The sequence below is a fragment of the Mastigoproctus giganteus genome, chromosome 3, assembly GCF_048544385.1.
Source record: "Mastigoproctus giganteus isolate SK-2022 chromosome 3, ASM4854438v1, whole genome shotgun sequence".
NCBI classification, from domain to species: Eukaryota; Metazoa; Arthropoda; class Arachnida; order Uropygi; family Thelyphonidae; genus Mastigoproctus; species Mastigoproctus giganteus.
This window is the reverse complement of record NC_143577.1, coordinates 238693995-238710294: the sequence shown is the minus strand read 5'-3', so window position 1 is coordinate 238710294 and position 16300 is coordinate 238693995. Positions and strand designations below refer to the sequence as shown.

The 16300-nt window shown below is 40.6% G+C and overlaps 1 protein-coding gene across 1 annotated transcript in view; it reads left to right on the top strand.

Moving 5' to 3' along the window:
* The window catches only part of LOC150088921 (forkhead box protein P1-like), a 405171-nt gene that overhangs the window by 237516 nt on the left and 151355 nt on the right, over positions 1 to 16300 (top strand). The window contains exon 4 of the mRNA XM_090370955.1: positions 13586 to 13708. Coding sequence (XP_090227081.1) covers positions 13595 to 13708 — 114 coding nt within the window. The 5' untranslated portion in view covers positions 13586 to 13594. The remainder of the gene's footprint in view (positions 1 to 13585; positions 13709 to 16300) is intronic.

The following is a 16300-nucleotide window of genomic DNA, read 5'->3' as shown; positions in this document are numbered from 1 at the left end:
CCTAGGGTCCTGCACGCATTTTTTGAGGCACTAAACATAAGGTCTCGGGGCCCCGGACGAATCGTAATTACGCTCGGACGAACGCAGTTACTCGGGCGGTTGTTCCACAGTCCTCTACGTTGCGGCTCAGGAGCAGCCAGACTATTGCACCTCGGCAAATCCGGTCTTGCCTTCAATGTGACCGACTTTGAGAAATACTGACTAGATCGAATTACTTCTCATCTATAGTACTGTTGGTTGAAGGTTTGAGAGGCCAGAAGATCCTTAAGTGAACTGTAATTTTTTGGAAATATATACTAACGTTGTTGTAGGGTTTTTAGGAACATCGGCAACTAAGGCCGTATTGCTCCGTGTATATTAACTGTAAATTGCGTGTGTTATGTGGTCGATTTTCTGTTTGCTGGACGAAAAACTCGATTTACCAGAAGAAAAAAACCATGCCACTATCGCCTGAGACCGACTAACTCAGCCACGTTGTGAAAAAGTCCCATAAAAATTCCTTCCATCATCGATGGGACTTGAACTCAGGTCTATTCCACCCAGTGTGGGGAGGACGACGATCCCACCAACTGTGCTATCCACGAGCACCTATATACTAATGGAGATTGTTTCAACAATAGAAGCAGAGGTAATAAATGAGGGAAAATTAATTAGATGAGTATGTATATGAATTGTGAATAGATGTTGACTAATTAAGACACGTGTTCGAACTGGGACTGGTTTAGAAGAAAGAGGTGGTAAAATGCTAATTCACAAGAACAGTGCACATGAAAATATCAATAGAAAGAGCATGCTGCTGAAATTGAATGTATGTTTAATAGGGATTGAAGCGAGTTTGTAAGTCAGGAATCATTAATTAACCTACTGTGGTCTTTTGAATGGAATCTCGGAATTTAAGAGAAATTTTGATGATATAATCCAGATCTGGAACAGTATTTCATGGTAGTGCACGGATCCGAGATTTGTACAGAGTCATTTGTTCTTTTGAAGGAAAGTGTCCCAATATCAGGTAGTTTGTTCTAGAACTGAGTGTACAATCATTACTGAGTAGAGGCCAGAGGACATCAAAGCTTGTACAGTATCATCCAAAAAAATGCTGTCCGAATAATGTCGAGGCTATTGGAAATTAACCTCCTAGCGTTAATTTCCAAGGAGTGTGTGTGCGCGCGCGCATTCAGCACTAAAGCAACTAAGGCTCTGAGGCTGTAAATTGTATGTATACTATGGTCGATTTGCCTCTTTTCTGGACAAAAATCCGCAGCTTCCTTGAGTCATTGACGGGATTCGAACGCAGCCTTTTTCCACCCGGTGTGGGGATGACGGTGCTTATATTCACTGTGAGACCCACAAGGACGCTCCTTAAAGAGAGCCATGGTTATATAATCACTGTTACGGAAACTAATACGTTTTCCTTATTTCACTATGTTAGCCATTCCATGAAAAGAAAACAAGTTATTATTATTATTGCATGCCTTTTATCTTTGGTATTTAGAGCGAGGGATCGGGTTTATAAATGAAAAAGGAAACGCGCGGTCTTTTGGTATTTGATGTGAGAGTACCAAAATGAAAAATTTCCTAAGTTATTATTATTATTTTTTTAATTGACTATATCAGTTTTAGAATATTAGCAATATCTACTCGTCGATTAACCCAATAAATCTTCGACCCCCAGCAAACTTTATAGGTGGCCACTGATATCAGAATTCTCAACAAAAAGGCTTTTCCACTGAAGGCTGTACTTCTTGGATGGAGGTGCATGATTTTTAAAAACTTGTATTTCTCCTTACATGTACTTTGTACATATAAATCGGCTTAGAATACTTGCAGTTTAGTGACGCATACCCCCAATTCAATAACTCATTCAGTATTTTTCATGCGCAGTTATTCCAAACTTCGAGGTTTATATTTTCTTATTGCTTAACCTTATTTAAATGATTAAATCTTTTTAAAAAAAAAAAAGATTTTTTTTTTTTAAAGTGAATTTTTCCCGTCCAGTTCATTGCAACTCAAGTCATAGAACAATGGCATCATCAACAGAAAATCGCATAAAGTAATATTCGATCCTCCACGAAGAAATACCGTCGAAAGAAAATGTGGAACAAATTCAGAACGTATATCTAAATGTAAATACACTCCTTCGCATTTAAGTGTGTAGCCCACATCCGCTTCTTGGGCTGCCCTAGATGACTGCTGGTCAGTTACGCTATGGTCAGTTGAACATGACTGACCTTGGATCAGGGAAGCGCAGCTGTTTACTGCTTCATGAGCTTTCACAAGAATGTCGGAGGGAACAACAAGGACGGTTGACCCTTGACCATCTGCGTCCGGAAAAAGAAGTAACCCGAAACCCGAGAAATACTTCAAAAATAAATAGCAAATTATAAACGTAATCCATCTGACCGATAAGAAACAAATAATGAATATTCGAAAACTTCAACTGGTGATCGCATTTGAATCTCACTCACATCATTTCTTTTATGTAGTTTTGAGCATAAAATCATTGCTTTGAGTAAATGATATTCATCTCTAGGGGGCGCTAGTTGGCCCGTTATGCTCTAATCGCCGGAGACCGCACATCATCACGTCACAATACTGCATCACAACATCGCCCGTTCAAGTGTCGGCAACGAGGTGCGAAGCAGATAGCATCGCCGACAGGCATGTCGGCACCTTGCATTCGTTTTTCCCTCCGGACCGCGGGAGCAAATTCTCATTGTTGGTGGGATGACGAATGTTGGAGTTAGGGTTTGAAAAAAGACGATACTCGCTGACAGATCCTTAAACACCCTACTCTGGGGTTTACACTGTTTCTCTTGTAACAGTGCAAAGCACGGCTTAGTGTCACGATAGCGCATATTTGTCCCGCTATTCCAATTTTATTTAAAACGAAACTTCTCGATACACTTCAGGATCGGGCGTTCACTTACGATCTCCACCCCGCTTTCACCCTCCATCCTGAAATGATTAACCCATCTCAGTTGGCAGTACTGATTGGTTAAGTTTTGTGATAGCTGTCTAAAGACACGCACGCATCCAAGAAGGCAGACACACGTGATAAAAGCTGAGGATGTTCATGTGTGTCATGATGGAACAACGTTAGTCTGGAGCTGTGTCGTGAACGAATATATTAATCACACAACAGGGTGGGGCTCAGTTACTTTCTTTCTAGTTTAATGAGTTAAGCTATAATTTTTTTTTTTTTTTTTATCTCCATGTTCTTAGAAGTCGGTCGTGCCGGCCCTTGACATTTCCTTACACCATCATCGCAAAGCTCAGATATTTATCAAAGTTCAATGTCTCGTGGCCCCTCCTTTTTCAACCCTTCATAAATATTGTGGGGGTGGGGGATCAGAACGTATTTTAGAAACAAAATGATACAATCTCTTCCTAACCCAAAATACTCCATTTCATTAGCAGTAGTACATTATGGTAACGGATTTCTTACGACTGGATGAAAAATGCATTACAATTCCAAATAAATGATACAAGGCTTACTTCAACACCTGAAGATCATATGATTCAGTTTTACATGAACAGAACATAGAACCAGAAAAACTTAACTTTGTTAAGTTTCCTGTTTTTCAAGCTGTTTGGAGGTTCAGTTGGAATATCTCATACCAGATTGAAGAAGGCCTATGTTACTCCTTAACATGGCAGAAATGGCAGAGAGCGGAAATGAACACTTTTAACAGGACAATTACTAACTCTCAACACGCGATGAACTACAAACCCCCTTGTATTTGTGGGTGGGAGGGCATTCTCCGTTTCCTGTTCTTCGAATGTTCATTTAGAAGCTTTAACGTAGAAAGGGGTTTGGGGCCGTCGGTAGGTTAGACGTAAAAGCATCCGCTAACCCAACGGATTTGACAGTTCAAGGCAGCAGCAGGTCCCCTAAGGACAGTAGTGGTGGTTTTTCGCTCCTCGGTGTGCCGTTCATTAGAAGCTATTTAAAGAAAGCTTTGGCGTTAATCCCCAAACTTCCTCTACATTATAACCTACGGCTGACCTCTGTGACCTTTGTTTGTTGTCTGACAGAGGGTACGCTCCTGACCAACAGTTGCTATTGATTTTTCTTGTTTAGGATAACCCCCCATCCCCCATACACACTCTCCCTAGCTAACTGGACTGTACTTGTCCCTTGCAGTACGACTGGGGAATGCGCTTAATTATATCAAGCTGTTACTAGGGGACGAACCTTTTACCTGATCCCTGGACTAGGGTTAGTTTTCAAGAGGGTAGTATACGGCGCACAAGTGCCTTCTCTCTTCCTTTCTCAGCACACCGAACATCGTGAATGACGGATACATTTTGTCCAAGGTCGCGAAGTGGGAGGGTGGATGGCCAAAAAGACCAGAGCACATCTTTCAATAAAGACTTCATGTGTAGGTATTAGTAGGTTAAACCTTGAAACCAGACGACCTCTTACTTTACTGCTTGATCTGAAATATATTTCGTTTGCAGTATTTGCGTCTCGGGTTCGTTTGTGCCCTTCATGTAATGGGCAAGGTTGAGTGGCTTATTATCACGAGCATGGGCCCCGTTGCAGCAGGGTCCACGCTCGCGTCTAATTTTTTTAAGCGAAAGAGAAAATTTTCTCATTTTTCTTTTTAGACCTTTCCCTCTGAGCTCAAGGCCCTGGTGAAGCTGCATAACAGTGTTATACCCCACTGTTCAAGTCCTATGTAAATTAAAAGAAAAAAAAGAGAAAGAAATCGCCGCACATGAACGGTGAAAGCGACGGACGTTTTGGTCCACGGCAAATGAGGATATCGCAACTGATGCAGTTGCCTGGGGTTCAAGACTGGAAGGCGTGTAAGCAATAGAAGAACTATTTTAACATTAAATACTCTGTAATTCAGTGAGGCGCAAACTGTGGTCCGTGCGGGGAGGTCTTCGAAAAAGGAGGATTCTCTGCTCAATATGTGCTGCACGAATGAGTTTTTAACGAATAAGCTTTTAGATTTCTTTTTAATTCTATCATTTCTTCTGAAATGCAATCGATTGTGTATCGATTAGACTACAGCGAAAAAAAAAAAAAGGATAGATTTTTCATTTTATTATTTAAACCTGCATATTTTGTAAAGGCAAGGGTTAATTTTGAAGGTGAGTTACAAATATTTTTGTTTGTTGATCACAATGTTTTATTATTGAGAACAATAAAGCAAAATTATATTTTACTGTGGGGATTCGCTGGTGAAGATAGGAACCTAAAGGCGTCCGAATTAAAAATGTTTGCGTGACACTGCTCTGTACAGTATTGTGGAACATGTAATTTGAAACTTGTGCAAGGAAGATAAGTCACTGCAGGTGTTGAAAATGCCCCGCCACTACATAGTCTCACAGAAATGCTTTCAGTGAGGATGATAAAGCGCTGTTTAGTGAACGCGGTTAATTCCATTGTTTTTAAGAACATGTTCCTTGTAGGAAATACTCCGACAAACTCTGATCAAGAGATCGTAGAGGCCATAAGACCTCCATGATCTCCTTTCATCTCTTTCAGTGTCTCCGCTCTCTGACTCATAAATGTTTTATGCTGCACGCTTTTTCTATGGATATGCACTGTTCTTCGGAATTGGCATCTGTAATTCTCTCATTCTGCTCCAGAGCAGTCCGAACACGTGCCGTAAACAATCAACATGCATTCACTGTCCAAATCCAAATTCGCAGAACTAACTTTTCCTCTTCCTCATTTATCTCTTCTATTTCTGTTTTCTGGCTTAACCTTCCTTCACAGTTTTTCTCTGAAATATACAGTCTATAAAAACTTAGGTCTAATGTCAACAACTATCTACCACCTTCTCAGCCTTGAACCCATACACAGTACTAAGTAATGTAGATTATAATGCCTTTTGTGTACCGGGTTACATTAACATCATGCTTTACCAGAAGAAAAGAAAATGTTGAAACAAAACATTTAGTCAGACCTATCGTTTAAACGACTTATACGTATATAGTTAGTATTAATTTGGGAAGCCAAGGATCCTTGGTTCCCATGTTAGTGAGGTCTCATCTATTTTCTGATAAGAAAAGTAAGTTTAGTATTTTTTACCCATTTCAATTCTTCTGCTTCTATTACTGCCTCCAGCACTTCATCTGCGTTAGACGGTATTCTGCTTATTATAGTTTCAGAATCAAAAAGAATAACTTACCAATCTTCTACATATTATTTTCAATGATCATTTCAATTGGGTCTCTTCCTAGACTGCTTAAAAATTGGCAAAATGACCTCAGTACAGAAGAAGGACGACGAAATTAAAAATCTCTAATTAACTAAAATTGTCTACTTCAAGCTTTTCCTGTTTCGAACTTCTCTTGGCCAAACAACATGGATTAACTAGCACAAAGATCAACCGTTCTAAATTATTTGGCTTTGTAGCGAGGTTGCAGCGGCATTGGACAAATCCCACTTTGTATAATAAGTATACAGATCTGTTAAAGGAGTTTGATTCTGTCAACCACAGCTTCCTGTTAACCTGGATGATTAATAGTAAGTTAAAAATCCTGTAACACTGTCAGCCCTCAGCTAATCAAGACCTTTGTTGTTGTTGAGAAGGCAGAGTACAGATAGTGAAAGGTCCCTTCCTCCGACATCTCAAAAAGGATATCTGTTAACGCCCTCCCCTCTCCTTTTCAGTATCTGCATGAATGACGTGAAAATAATGTTCGTTGCCTAAGTCGTAAGAAACCACATGCGAAACCACATTTTACCCCTAAGAAATGAGCTCCTAAATTAATATGATCATTTAAAATACTTTTAAAGCACCTCTCATCGCCTCTCTACTGATTCCGTCCGCTCGGGTAACACAACTGGTATAATCACCGTTCCTCCCCACACCTGCTGGAAAAGGCCCAGGCTCAAATTCTGTCGATGACGCGAGGAACTTTTATGGGTTTTTTTCACTCACTGACTGAATTCATCAGTCTCTGGCGTGGATAGCAATGTTCCCTCCCTCCCGCGAAATCGAGTTTTACGTCCTACAAAACAGGAAAATCGACCAGAGGACACCAATTTATGGATATATTTCACCTGTCGGATGAGTTTGTTCTCGGGTAGCCTTAATATAACACTTTACTTTACTTTGCGGTAGCACAGTGGTTATAATCACCGTCTTTCGCACACCGGGTGGAAAAGGCCTGGATTCGAACCCTGTCAATGACACGAAGAACTTTTACGGTTTTTTTTTTTTTTTTTTTTTTCATTTCGTGACTGAGTTAATCTGTCTCTGGGATTGATAGCAAGGTTCCCTCCACCTCGGAAACTTGAGTTTTGTTGTCCAGCAAAACAAGCGAAATGACTAGAGGACCCACGCAATTTATAGACATAATATACAAGGGTTGATAAGCTAATTCTCGAGTGGTACGTGATATGACAGTTTAGATAAAACTGTCATGTCACGTACGCCATATGAAAGGGTGCATATGGTGAACGTTTGGATGACCATGCAGTTTAAGGTAAATTTTTATAAGTGTTCATATTATACTGTACTTTTAAATTTAGCGGCCATAGAACATAGAAGGCAGAGAGATCAAGGTCAAAGTGAAAATGACCAAAGGCGATCACCTGACAAGAGGGTCACATCTTATCCATTAACACAAAAATAAATATAATGGATAAAACTTTATTAAAATCTAGGCTACTGAGTAATCTCCTTTATCAAAGACAAAAATCTTAACTATTAGCAACCAAGATGTCAACGAAGAATAATTTATTATTCTTCGTTGTATGTGAGGGAATGAAACAGATTAAGTGTAGAGAATGTAAATCAATGACGTGCATAGTGGATACGATCCCCTCTCCCCAAGGGTGAAAAATGTCATCCAAACAAAACAGTAAAAATGTATTTGTGACTTATGCAACTCAGGTTTCAAAAAATAATTATTGCACGTAATCGCAGACTTCTTGGCAGAATGCAAACCACCATTTCACATGAGAGTCTTTGAAGCCAGCAATCACATGGAAAATTTGTTAAAGACAAATGAACCCAGAATATGTCTTGAAGAGAATAATCATAACAACAAGCAGAGGAGAGGAAGTGCGGTCATGTACTCCACTATGCTAGACTAGATTGATGTTATTCTTGAACAACATCGATCTGAACAGAGGATGCACCAAGTGAGCACAAATGAACACCTTACATGGGCTAAGGACTACTGCAAAATTATGACAAGCATTCTTCGAATTCTTGATCGTAATCACAGAAAATCAATTGCTTCGGAAGAAATAGTGAGTTAGGTCAGCTAAGATTCCAAATTAATGAAACCAACGTATTGTTATGTTCCAACAATGCCATGGATTCGGACAGGCAACCCGGTCTGATTGGCACTCAGTGCCATTTCCGTTGGAAATACAGAACTTTGAAAAGGCTAAGAAAACTACGAGGATAGAGTGAGAATTGCCTAGTGCCAGTGAATGCCTTAAATCTTGAAAGAACTACATTTCCTCCACCACTTCTGGTGGATACGGTACGGAGCAGGTATCTCCGAAAGTGTCAGTCACTGTGGTCCCACTGAAGGGCCTCACCTGCAATGTTAAAACTTTCAACCAAAATACTGCAACCCCCGGTGACGTAAGTCGTGACGGTTCGAATTCCGTTAAGACAGGAGGTTTTGTTGATACCTTTGCCGAGTTTTTTGGTCTGGGGTGAGGGTTGCATAATCAGCCCCATTCGGAGACTCGCTTTTTTATCCAACAAACAGGCAAACTGATAACATTTACAGACACAACACACTGACGCTTGATAGCCTTAATTACGTTCCCATGGTTAGCATAGTTGGTATAATCACCGTCCTCCCCACAACATGGGGGAAAAGACCTGAGTTCGAATCCCGTCAATGACCCGAGGAATTTTTGTGGGTCTTTTTGCACAACGTGGCTGAGTTAGTCGGTCTCGGGCGAGGGTGACATTGTTTTTTTTTCTCAAGAAAACAGCAAATCGACCACAGAACACACACGATTTACAGACATATTATATACGGCGCAATATGGCCTAAGTTTCTGGTGAACCTAAAACCCTAAAATAACAACAGCCTTAGTTGTTTAAACACACATACACAAAAAAAAAAAAAAAAAGAAACAAATCCGCCTCAAGAACAGTGCTGAAAGTAGAATTTTACTCTTACCGATATGCAACCTAGAATTCCATAATAATAACGATAAAACAATAAATATATTTTAAAAATATTCTTTAAAAAGTTGTATCAAGATGAACATTTTATTGGAAACATAACCCGACATATTTTTACCGGTATTCTGTACAGGACTTAACCATCTTACTTTCAGCACTGTTCAAAATGGAGTATCTCCCCCTACCCGTCGAACTGTAACCCGTAGAGACAACAAGAGAGAGAGAGAGAGAGAGAGAGAGAGAGAGAGACCTATGTTTTGTATCTTTCTCCTTCGCAGAGAAAACCCGTATCGGTGTCGTGAACTGACATGTCGTGAGCATGTCAGGTTTTACCCAAGTGCAATCCATTGCGAACAGTATTCTTATTAGTAATGGCAAAAAGGTGCAATGAATCAAGCTTAAACAGCATAATTAACAAATTCTCCCTTAAATTTGTCCAAACTACCCACTTCCACAACACTAGATGGAAGTTTGTTCCTAAAACCAAATACTCTCTGGCTGAAAGCAAATTTTCGCGCGTCTGTTTTGCAATTTAAATTTATATCCCATTATATGTGTGTTCGGAGAAAGAGTAAGGATGCCATCAGCATTGCATTTAGTTTACTGAAGTCTCCTCGCAGTTGCCTTAGTGCTGTAATTTGCAGAACTGACGTCCTTCTTGGTAAAAGTATCCTTTTGTTGCCTGACTAATCTTGTTGCCCTTGTCTGCGCCCATTCCAAGAGATCCGCATACTTCTTAAGATTAGGTTTCCTAACCTGTGTGCAGTATCAGTATCACAGATGTCGCCTAACGGGTTGTTCAAGGATGAGTCCTGATTCAATTCACATTCTTATTCTCAATGTATCCTCATTTAGAAAAAAGGGCCAAAACCAACCCATAAACATAGTAAAACGTCAGTTAGGGAAAGTTATGCTTCTGATGGGCTCTGTAGACATTAAATGGGAAATGCATACACGGAACTGTACATCTTCATCCATTTTAATAAATAATAATGCTCCCATCCACCGTGAAGCACAACTGATGGAGAACTTGAGGACGAATGTTCCCCAAATCGTGTATTGTTTTAATTCCTGAACTCAGGTTTTTTTTTAATACCTTCAAACCAAACAGCCGACCATAGAGCACATGTAGTTTTTACAGACATGATATTCTGAGGCCTGATAGCCTTAATTGCCTGGGCGTTATTCTAGAGACTCCAACTGAAATAAAAATCCAAGGCAGATCTACTGAATCATCATGAAAGATGACGTCTTCACCAATCGAACTTTTCTCTTCTTGCACGGCTTTCTTTTAGCATTGTTAATGCTCTCAAGTGGGCTTGTACGGCTTTTTTTTCCTTTCTTCGTTCATCTCTTTTTGCTTCTTTCATTTCTTTGGCGATCACCGCTTCAACTTTCTTTAATTTTTTTGCTGTTTTTTTATTTTTTTTTATTGTTTTCACCAGAGTAGCCGTATTACTGATTTTTGTTTATCACACTTTGCTGACTTGAAAAATTTTAGGAATAGTGGGGAACTTTATAAGCTGAATATTATAAAATATAAATACGAGGGATGATAATTTAATTCACTGACTGGTGCAAGATCTTATTTTAATTTTCATCATCTGAATCTTCTGTGGATTTCTCCTTCTCGAAAAATTCTCCCTTGAACTTTACACACTTTCACCACCGTCGTACTCGCGAATTAAATGCTTCTTGCAAGCCATTTTTAGAAAGACTGTGAAGTGCTTCCGTTGTGGTTCTGCGAACATCGTTGTGTCAGACGCGAAATTTGTTTGTCAGTGCTTTCTTCAGACGTGGAAAGAGGAAGAAATCACACGGGGCTAAGTCCGATTAATAAGGAGGATGTGGCAGAACCTTGGCACCTATGACAGTGGTCACTGCCTGCACAATATTAGCCATATGGGGTCTGCATTGTCTTGATGGAGAAACCACTTCACACCGGAATATGACCATCCTACCAAGACACTCATTACCATACGCTTCATTCGTCTCTTTAACTGTTTCTGATGCATTTAAGCCTCTTCTAACACAATAACGAATCACATATCGCTGTTCAATCTGTATGTCCGACACGATACTTGCTTCAAAATGATCGTCAGTGACACGCGGCTAAAAAAACTGTGTTCACGCAACGCTAGCTCGACAAGTACTGGCATGCGCACACAGAGTTCGCTTCAGTAGCGATCAGGGAGAGCGCCTCTAGCGGCAGTTTTGGAAAGTTCGCGCGGTGAACATAAAATCTTGCACCAGTCCGCGAATTAAATGATCACCCCTCGTATTTTAACAGATCAAGAATACCATCGGACTGAGACAGTTAGTCACCGGATCCCGTTTGGACAAAAAAATCTCAGACAGAAGAATTTACCGTTTTGGCTTCCTAAATTGTTCATATTCAAAGTATAAATATAATAAAAAAGTATTTATTTATTAATATACATTTTAATTAATCACCCAATTTTCCATATATGCAAATTATAAATATCATTTACAGACAAAACTTATTTTGTCTGTAAATTAAGTAACATACACGTTGAGAAACGTGTTATATAATTTTTAATGCCATGCTTGTACTTTATCAAAAGATTCGCGACCCCATCGGGTAGGGGTCGCGACCCACACACATTGAGAAACACTGTATTATAGAACCTAGCGTTCCGATATCCACTGCCTCTTGAGTATGCAAACAAAGTAGCCCGTAACATGGGAGCATCGTTATCGTGGGAGTATTGGCGTTCACCAATTTATCAACACAGAGCTGCTTGTGGTAATTGGGGAATAAGCTCAGAACAATAACTTCTTTTGGAAGAAGATACAATGAAAGAGACCATAGGTGACTAATTCGCCACGTTTACGGGAATTGAAGACACCATTGCAGACAGTCACCATATTCTTCAACAATGGAGGGTGAAACCCATTTCCACCAGCAAAGTATTCAAGAAATTGCAAAAATCAGTAGATCCCGAATGAGTCTCTCCCCTCCGAAGGCTGCTGTTGGTATTCTCATTTATGGGTCCATCGACAATCTGTGGGATTATCAGGAAAAGAGTACCTGAGCAACCAAGGAATCTAAAAAAATCATTCTCGAAATCAAACAGGAACGTAGTAGCATCATAAGAGATACCTACATACCTAATCAAAATGTAATTGTTGTTGGATTGTAGTCGAATCAGCCACTTAGGCCATATTGGGCTCTATGTTTGTATAAGTGTGTGTTCGCAAGTTGATTTGCATGTTGTGCGTGCTGAAAAATCTTGAATAACTCACTGGGTGAAACTTTACTTCCTTCCTCTGAGATCAGATAACTGCAGCCTTAAAGTAAACTTTAGAAATTCTTCCAGTTATAGACAGGAATTGAACCCAGACCTCTCCAAACGGGTGGCAAGTGGAAAAACCACTATAGTCGTGTCCAATAATCCAGCTTCAATGAGACATCTTGGATAGATATGGCAGTATAATTAAAAATTATTACTCTTACGAGAAACCATTAAAAGTCACTATTTTAATCCTCACACTAAAAAATGTTCGGTGGACGACTGCACTCCTGGTGCGAACCACGCTCTGAATGCATGCGCACTAGAAGTCAGGACATCTCTAGATATGCCAAGAGCCCCTGTATGGGCCATCTCTAGATATGCCAAGAGCCCCTGTATGGGCCATTTGCATGCCATCGTAAGTGTGGGAGGAAAAAATAAAATTTCTGAGGATTGTTATAATCCCGAGAGGTATCCAATCGACGGTCCCCAAGTCTGAAACTGGTTAAGCGACAAGGTGCTGCCATCTAGCGAGCTAGATATAATTTATCCAAAATGAGCGTTCTGTCTGTGGTAATATTAAATGGGAAGAATTAGCAGGGGCAATATAAACTTTAAAAATTAATATCACTATGGATTCTTTGAACTGGAATACACATAGCTCGTGTGAATACATTCAAATACGAAGAAAACAAATCTAGGCAAATCTGTAATGTGATTAGTTTTCCAAAACTGTTAAACTGACTGGAAATTCCGTGTTGTACTATCATGGCAGTTGTAATTCAAGAGACTACAAATAGATGAAGGAAATGCAGGAAACAATTGACGTTATTAAAGGATGATTTCATTATTTGAGAAGTGGATTTATAGCATCATTGTTTCGATATCTGGATGGTGGTGTTTTTATGGATAGAAAAACATCGCTGGACATTCGAATGTGATTTTTCAGAGGTAGAATGATTTGCTTTTCTTATTAGCACATCTAAAGTGTAATATTTCCCCTATTGCACAAACATTGTCTTGAAGAATTATCAGGAAGTCGAAACTGTCTGTTGTCCTGTACTACACGAATTCATTCTCAGTCATCTCTTCCATTACATAACCAAACAGTTAATTCGAGACGTTTTTTTAACACTTATGCGGTCTGTAATTAATTTATGCTCATGAGTTTTATAGATGTTTCATCTCTTTTTCTTCCTTTGCTAGGACCATGAGATGATGGACCATGACTGTGCAGACGGAGCCATCAACTTGTCCACCAACCAAACATCGAGAACGAATAGTGTCACAACAAATGGTAGTGTGGATTCAGATGATGGCGATACATCTGTAAGTACTTTCTCTTTAGTTGCATTATTTTAAACCAGAGGTCGCTATAGTTATCACAAAAGAAATTTAAAAAAAAGTAGGCTTAATAAGAGACTCTTCAAAATAAGTTTCTTCATTTTGGTGGTAGAAAGAAAGGAGGTATAAAAAGTAGCCGACCTCCAGAAGATCGTTATAGTAAAAACCAGGGACGAATGAAACCCTCAGGAGTGAATGAGTATACTTGCGAACCCCCGTAAGGGTGGATATTGTTATAGATTTAAGTTATATGTGTTCTTTTTATAATCTTGTGTTTGCCTTTAAGATTCTTGCCGCACAACAAGATACTGTGTCACTCATTTGTCTTAACTTAGGGGGAATCCTTTTTTTTTTTGCTAGGGGCCGAAACAGATAAAATGCTGAAGATCTCGAGCCCCAAGAGGTATTGAGTTTTAGGCGTATCAGCTTCTTAACCCATATTGATCCAATATGAAATATGTCTATACAAGTTTGTGTTCACAGGCCGATTGGCGTGTTGATGGGGTTAACAACCCCGAAATATGGAAATTCCTTCAGTCTGTGGCAGGACACGAACCCGGGCCTGTCCAGACAAGTGGCAGAACCATTATAGTCATGGAGGACGCAAGAACAGTACTTTACCACTAATTATGCATTTTTCGTAATAGAATTTTATTTTTGTTATCAACTTTTATATTTAAAAAAAGTTCTGTTTATACTCCGGCATGACGACTATGTCAGAAGAGTTTACGATTAATCATGTTTGTAATGAATACAAATCGTTAATTGCATTTAGCAGGCACGCAGGTTTGAACCACAGTCCACTCAAACGCGTGTGCTACTGCACTTTCGCGCTTGACCACTAGGCTACAATTTACAGTTTAATATTTTTACATTTAATAATTAAAACTCAACGATTAATTACATGGCACTAATAACATTCTTTTTGGATGGTTATATACACTGAAAGGACAGAATTCATGGGATACCTAGTCCCTGGAAATGCGACGCTGTCACCCCTCTCGCTAGTGGACGAACTCACCGCTTGGCAGGTATACGGGCACCCATTATCTGAACCTTGGCAGGTTCAGATAGTGGGTGCCCGACGTATGGGTCTCTCTCTTTCGCAGAGGTGGTAGAGAAATTGCACAATCCCCGTTCGACAGTATCACGAGTGGATCGGGAAAACGCTATTTCCGGAATAACATCTCGTGGACAGCGCTGGGGGCGGAGAAAGGTGGTGTATGAACTTGGCTGTCGACGTCTGTGTCGCATTGTTTCAGCCAACCGGAGAGCGACAGTGGTACAAATCACCTCCGACTTCAACGAGGAAGGCTCCAGAAACGTCTCCACCAAGATCATCAGGCAATCATTAGCCTCAATAGGTTATGGGAGCCACCGACCCACCAAAGTCCCATTGCTAACACCATGACACAGGACTCTACGCCTGAACTGAGCGAAAGAACATTGGCATTGGACCTTGGCTGATTGGAGACGGGTCTTCTGGTCCGATCAGTCTCGTTTCCAGTTATTTCGAGCGGACGGGAGGGTGCGTATCTGGCGGAAACCGCACAAAGCTATGCACCCGCTATGTCAACAAGGAGCTGTTCAGGTAGGTGGACGATCGGTAATGGCCTGGGCCGTGTTCAACTGGCACACATTGGGACCTCTGGTACGTCTAGACGCATCTCTGAACTGTCCAGGTTACGTGTCCATCCTTGCAGACCATCTGCATCCCTTCATGGTCATCGTGCACTCACAGGGCAATGGACTCTTCCAGCAGGACAGTGTGCATCCCCACAGAGCCGTGATAACTAGAACATGGTTCGAAGAGCATTCCGCAGATCTTACAACCATGGAATGGCCCCGTTCACCGGACATGAACGTCTTTGGGATGCCGTGGAAAGGTCGGTTCGAGCTTTGCAGCCTCCACCTAGGAATGCGATGGAATTATGGATGGAAATACCTGTGGAACGCTTTCATGAATTAATGGACGCAAAGGCTCGCCATGTGACTGCCCGAGGCGCCTCCGTAGCCAGGTGGGAAGGAGCAGCAGTGCGTAGAACACGCTTCTTGATTAGACCCGGGTTCGAGCCCGTCACCACCAAATACGGAGGATGCGGAAAGGTCAGGGAATGACCACCGCATATCCCGGAGCAATATGGTCTTAGTTGCTAATGCTCCTAAAAAAAAAATAAATAAATAAAATGCGTGACTGCCCTTATCCTGGCGAAAGGTGGGCCTACTCGTTACTATGTAGGTATCCCATAAATTCTGTCCACTCAGTGTTCTGAGTAAGATACATAAAACATTCCAAGAATGCGATGCAAAAAACGTGAATATTGCCAGAAACGGATAATTTTAGAACTCAGTGTGAAACTCTCATTTCTGACATTGGACCCGAAAGCGGATGTGGCATTCTTTAATTCCCCAAGCAACCAATAAAACTGAAGAGGTGTGAAGGGTCTTAGTTTGGTTGGGGCAATAAACACTGCCGCTTTTTCCTTCAGTGCCGCGTATGTGAACGTAACCCCTGGAGGACACATAACATCAGGCCATGCTGTTCGCATGGCCTCTGTTAAACATTCCTGCCTTAAA